The sequence below is a fragment of the Microchirus variegatus genome, assembly GCF_963457635.1.
Source record: "Microchirus variegatus genome assembly, chromosome: 13".
In the NCBI taxonomy this organism is placed as follows: Eukaryota; Metazoa; Chordata; class Actinopteri; order Pleuronectiformes; family Soleidae; genus Microchirus; species Microchirus variegatus.
This window is the reverse complement of record NC_139814.1, coordinates 14,172,683-14,179,177: the sequence shown is the minus strand read 5'-3', so window position 1 is coordinate 14,179,177 and position 6,495 is coordinate 14,172,683. Positions and strand designations below refer to the sequence as shown.

Here is a 6,495-nt window from a genome sequence, read left to right as displayed (position 1 = left end):
ATATGTAAAATGACACTTTTTGAAAGACAACATCACCATTAGTCACAGTAGAGGAGAGGAATTCATTAACCTAACAGTAAAAATACTCTAATGTCTCTGTTTTTAGCATTGCCTTGAAATCATTTAACCACTGTGTGTGTGTGTGTGTGTGTGTGTGTGTGTGTGTGTGTGTGTGTGTGTGTGTGTGTGTGTGTGTGTGTGTGTGTGTGTGTGTGTGTGTGTGTGTGTGTGTGTGTGTGTGTGTGTGTGTGTGTGTGTGTGTCCCTCTGAAATGGAAGATCCCAAATTGTGGACGATTCAGGATTAATATTCAGGACGTGAAGCTGCAGGTTATAAAACCACAGTGACCAAACAGAGCCTTTTACAAAAAAAAAAACATAACAATAAATAGAAACTGTTGCTGCTTGATTTTATGTGTGTGTGCGTTTGTTCTTCAGTGTTTCCAACGTGGACTATTCACCATCATCCAGGATTTCATCTATAAACTCGACCACCTCCCCCTGCAGACACACAAAAACAGAGATGACTCAGGACGGTGTGTGACTATTATTTTACAGTGCGTGGATTTGAATGAATGAATAAATAAACCTGTCTGTGATTTCTCTGCATTATGACACAGATAAACATTCGTGTTAGATACAGTACACAATCCTATCTAACGCTGGGGTCGCCCTCAGGTCCTTGTGCTGCACCAGAATAACGTTAAGAAATGCACTGCGATGCTGCCACCCCGTGGCTGTCTGTGACACTGCAGCTGGGTAAACACAGGTCACATGTTGTACTACTGCAGGACATCATGTGACCACACTGAAGTATTTTTTTTTTATATATAAGTTACCTGAGGACACAGCCCACGGGATCTGCTAGACAACCTAATCCACACTTTAATAGACTCCATGGGAATTAACTCACTGATTCTTGTGGGCTAGAAGCTTCCTGTCACATCATATATACTGTATATATATATATATATATATGGTGAGAGAGATATAAATATGGTCTATGTGTAAACACAGGCACACACACACCTCATCGTCACTTGTCAGACGCTGTCTGGAGAACTCCAGCATCTGTAGCTGCATGGTGGTCTGATTGTGGTACCGCACTCCCTCCTGCGGCAGACACACACACACACACACACACACAAACAAAACGACAATGTCAAACAAAGACACAATGGAGAAAGCACATGCTGAAATAGTAATAGGGAAACATGCTGAAAGTAAGATTTTTTTGTTGTTGTTGTTGTTGCTGTTGTAAAACATTTTTTTTATCCTGCCTCAGTTTGGTCTTTGTGAACATAAATGACGTAACATTACGGCAACGTCTTGCATCACGAGTGCTTCAGCCAAACGTCTCCAGTCTTTGGATTCTCGTATCTGGTTGTAGTCGCCTCACACACCACTGTATACACTATATCTTAGATCTGGCTGGCCTTCATTGAGCGAATGCGTGTATAAGCAGTAGCTGACTCTGATTTATAAAGCTCTTCTTGAGTTACATTCCCTCCCATTTACATATTTTTCTGCTGTAATGGTAAATTCAATTTCTCTGACTCAGAGCTACAACTGCCCATCACCCTATACCTGTCCTTTTGTGTATTACAACGCCTGCTCTTTAACTGTCAACACATTTACACTGTTCAATTTCTTATTAAACTGTTTATTGTGTTTGTGATCTCGCCCTCGATGTGTCTTTACCAAGTAATACTGTGAGACCTGACTGAGAGAGTGTTTGTGTTTTATACACACACACACATACACACACACACCAGAGAGTCGTGTGGAGCCGCTCGGTTCATCATTGACAATGGTTTGAAAGATATGTGTCACCACCCCTGGATTTTCCAGGTCACTTTTAGTTGAACATTTATTCAGGTTGAACTTTTGTTGTTTTCTTCACCTTGAGTTTTTAGTTCCGTTTTTTTTTTTGTGTCCTGTGTGTAGTTTCACTTCCTGTCCTTGTCTTGCCTGATTGCCTGCCTCGCCCTGACGAGTTTCACCTGTGTCTCGTTTGTCACACCTGTGATTGATTAAGATTAAGATTAGTCCCTTATTAGTCCCGCGGGGACTATTCCAATTACTGCAACCGTGAATTAGTGAACACACACAGCACACAGTGAGGTGAAGTACACGCTAACCCGGAGCAGTGGGCTGCCTGCATTCAGCGGCGCTCAGGGAGCAGTGAGGGGGTTAGGTGCCTTGCTCAGGGGCACTTCAGCCGCGGACTGGTCGGGGATCGAACCGGCTACCCTGCGGTCTCAAGCTCAAGCTTTTTGCCCCCAAAAAAATGAGGAACGCTTCACGAATTTGCGTGTCATTGTCGTGTATTATGCCACTTCTCCACTACACGGCCACACCTCGCAGAGATTATTGACATTTTCTTGCTAAATGTTGACGATTAACGCAACTTTTAAAGATTTTTACATCTTTTTCCAGTGACGACACTCTGACCAATCGGTGGACGGCAGTCGGATGATGTCACATAGTATCGACTCAGCTCGTTTGGAACCTCACCAGAGCAGGTACTTATAAAACTACTAGGTACCAGGTATTATTGACCTCTACCAGGAGGTATATGTTATTGCCGGAGTTTGTTTATTTGTCTGTCTGTTAGCAACATAACTCGAAAAGTCACAGACAGATTTGAATGAAAATTTCAGGAAATGTCCGCAATGGGACCAGGAACACGTGATTATGGATTCAAGGCGTGATCTGTAGACGCTATCACTATTTGTATCGCTATTTTGTAGGCACTGAGCTGCCTGGGTGGAAGTCTGCGCTCTCCAAGTGATTTTCTAGTTGCAAATAGTAAAGCAAAATAACCTAACTGTGCCGTGCTGTGCAGAGGCGAGTCGAGCTGTGCTGGGACCATGCCGTGGAAAAGCTAATACTCTCTGTGCTACCCAGTGTCTCCCCGGTGATTTAGTTTGGTTTGCTGGTTATTCTTTGGTTGTGATACAGTGTTCCTGCTCCACATCTATACTACAGTTTTAAGACCAGAAACAGCTCACAGAGAAATAAGCACATTTTCACATTTTGTTTGTTTTTTAAGATGGATAGATGGATGCATCTGAATAGAGGAGGTGTAGACCAACCAATAAACCTAAAACAAAATGTGTATAAGGTGCATTTAATGAACATGTCTCACTGGTCTGGGCAGGAAGTCCTCTTCTGTCAGCCCCCACTTGCTTTGGTGAAACTTGTAATAGGCCACGTTGTTCTTCATAACTTCATCGTTGGGGTCAAACAGGAGGTAGCTGATCGCACACGGTACTGCATTCTTCAGGTCGTTTACTGAAAACACAAAAAAGACAAGGACCTTGTTCCTGGGATTTTCTTAAAAGTTAGACACAAACCGAACCTTAGATATTCCAAAGAATAGCTAGGTCGTGGTCACAGGTGGAGTACTCACATTTGTAATAAGCAAACTGCAGGTAGTGGTACATGGTGGCCACAAACTTCTCAACAACAAATCCTCCTACAACTGGCGTCAGGTCGCTTTCACAATTCACTTTCCTCTCGAGGACTTCGATGTAGTGATCTGGGTAAGAAAAGAAATAAATAATGAACAAAAAAGACAGAGAGAGAAAGAGGCTTTAGGAAGATTATTTCCATCAATACTGACCAGCTATGGAAGGATAGAAGTCTTTAAAGTCTTTGACGTCGCGTGGACCCTCTGATGCAGCCAGACACTCATCGTAGACTTTGAAGAAGTCCCTCAGCGCGAGCTCCATGTCCGATACTGACGTACGGAAGTTTTCTCCGTTATACGCCCTCACTGCGCGCACAAACAGTGTCTGGAAATGAAAAGTGACAACACAGATACGCGTCATGCGATTGGAAGATTCGCACGGTGAACATCGTGGGTCACAAAGTGGCACGAATGCCCATTTTTAAGTGGTTATACCGAAATCCTGGCCTTTTTGTAGTGGGTAGTACCCCGTATACCTGTGTAGCACGTAGACTACACCACTGCTTTCACCCTATGTCAGCTGGGATTGGCACCAGAGACCCTCATGTGGAGGATAAAGCATTAGGAGACGAATGAATGATAAATTAACCAGGGTGTGGATTGACGACCATCTTGCTGTGAGGTTCAGATGGGCTAGTTATGACATTTTATGGCACCTTTAAACATTACATTTTATATGTGTGAAAATGAGGTTGAACCTCCATGATCTCTGCCCCCTGATATTCACTGGCTCAGTATTAGCCTTCTCATGACGGGCAGCACGGCTCACCAACCTCACACAGCTTCCACGTCAGCAACCACAGAGCCATTTATAGGATGGTTTGTGTGTATATTCACACACAGACATGTGGATTCATGGGTGTGCCCGGGTGTGCCCCCCTCCTGTAACCTCTCATGTGTATTTCTTAACAGAGATTGTGATGTATAATACCTCGTAGGAGTTCGTCTCCAGGTCTTTGAGATGTTCTTCAGCACCGGGCAGACTCTTGTAGTACGCCATGTTCCTCTGCATCATCTCATCCTCTGGGTGTTTGAGCAGGAAGGTGTGGGCCGCAGACACGGCCTTGGCCAGGTTGTTCGACTGAGACAAACACACCATGATTGATTATTTTTAGTTAGTTTGTGTGTGTGTGCATCTCAAGACAGTAAACTGTACACATCATGTACTAACCCTAATCCTCAGTATAGTTACTGGTCAATCTGTGGTGCCAAAATCAAATTATAGAGGGGTGTTCTGATTATTATCAGTTGAATATGCTTCTTGGCTGTAATGAAATAGCTTTAAAATCAAATCTGGGTTCATTCTTAACCCAGTGCAAGAATGAACATTACTTTGGGTATTTCTGGTGTTTCTCTGTTTTATTCACAAAGCAAAGGTAAATTTAAATTATGAATGTGGAAGATTCCTGTTTTAATTGATTTTAAAGAAAGAGAGAGCTATTTACATTCTTCTTTTACTGTCTGTGAGCAAAAGAGACTTTAAAAATATAAAAAAATGTCCTTAAATATCTTTACACATTAATAACTTAGTGATAAGTGAATGCACACCAGCCCACGGCCATTAACCCCACCAATGTGGTAGCTTTTGCATTAGTTAAGTGTCTTATTTAATTTAATCATGATCTGCTTTTTTCCCTTTGCTTTAACTCATCTGCCTGTGCATTGTATGAATTAATTTTGACCTCAAGCCTAATTTATACTTAAATCAACTGTGATTCAAAACTTTAATCCTCCAAAAAACACTTGCAGACACGAGGAAGAGCTTGTACAGTCTTTGCACTTTGACGATGATTAATAATCAGATGTGTACACATATAATATAAATAATTTAGGAGTTGTTTAGTGAGGTTTATTTATACTGATGCCTCTATTTTGAGTGATTGATTTGTACTTCTACATGTATTTTGATGCAGTATTATTACATTATAAGGATGCATGAATATATGCACACTTTTCACACACGTTCATACCCAGTTGTCAATAACCCTCAGTCCCAATGATGATCATCACGAACACTTGTTGATAAGTTGTAAGTGGTGTTGTTACATTGTATTGTTGATTTATTGCTCATTATATTAGAGTTTTTATGAGGTTATCTGATTTATTTTGATCCTGAGGCTGCTCTCATCTTATATTTGTGTTGAATTTGTTTGTAATAATTACCCAAAACTCCAAATACATGGGGTTAAGTGCCTTGCTCAAGGACACATATAGACTTGCAGAGCTAGGAATTGAACCCACAACCTCACATTTGAAAGACAACTTGCCTTACCAGTTAATGTCATATACTTTTTAAGACTTTTACTTAATTAATATTATAAAACTTCAACTTCTACCAAAGTCGTGTTCTGCTAAGATACCTATAAGGTACTTTATACAAGATTAAGGATCATTCTTGTGCACTCCAAAGTCTGCTTACTTTGAAGTATGCATACTGCAGGTATTTGTAGGGCTCCCTCTTCTCAAACTCTTCGATGGTGTCCCGGCTCGGCATGGTCTGTCTGAACGCGGGCAGCCCCTGCTTGCAGCGCTTCAGGCACTGCGCTCTCTTCATCACGTTCCCGAACGCACGCAGCTCCGGGAACTCGGCGAACTTCTGCTCGTCGTCCAGGCGCACGGAGCTGCAGTTGAGGTTGCAGAAGGCCTCGCTGTCTCGCAGCAGCCGGTAGAGACGCAGAGACACCTCCATGTAGTCCACCGTGTCCTTCCACTTCTCCCCCGTGTACTGGTCCAGCGCGTACTTGTACGCGGACTCCAGAGGCATCAGCTCGTGCCGGGGGAAACTCCTGAAGCTGTATTTCTCATACTGAGAGTTGACGACTGACGTGGAAAACACGATGACAAGCGCGCAGAAGAGTTGTGAAGAAGTGGACGGTGCCATTTTTTTTTTTTTTTTTAAAACAACAAAGTTTGGTAAATGGTGGACAGGGAGCTGCTGGGTGGGATGATCCCGGACTATCTGTGTGCGTGGGACTCAAGGACCGCCTCAAGTTCCACCACGTATCCGAACAAAACCTTCCC

The 6,495-nt window shown here is 42.7% G+C and overlaps 1 protein-coding gene across 1 annotated transcript; it reads right to left on the bottom strand.

Annotated features, from left to right (window-relative positions):
• crtap (cartilage associated protein) lies at positions 1-6,495 on the bottom strand. Its single transcript, XM_083900034.1, has 7 exons — positions 5,894-6,495; positions 4,406-4,555; positions 3,628-3,799; positions 3,415-3,543; positions 3,151-3,296; positions 1,029-1,112; positions 1-500 (listed from the first exon to the last, which is right to left on the bottom strand). The coding sequence occupies exons 1-7, from the start codon at positions 6,353-6,355 to the stop codon at positions 453-455; spliced, it is 1,191 nt and encodes a 396-aa protein (XP_083756160.1). The 5' UTR covers positions 6,356-6,495; the 3' UTR covers positions 1-452.

Coding starts and splice junctions, on each gene's coding strand:
- crtap (XM_083900034.1), bottom strand. CDS start 6,355: ATGGCACCGTCCACTTCTTCACAACTCTTCTGCGCGCTTGTCATCGTG. Junction 3,544..3,627: donor CTTCTATCCTTCCATAGCTG/GTCAGTATTGAT, acceptor TTTCTTACCCAG/ATCACTACATCGAAGTCCTC. Junction 3,297..3,414: donor GCAGTTTGCTTATTACAAAT/GTGAGTACTCCA, acceptor TTGTGTTTTCAG/TAAACGACCTGAAGAATGCA.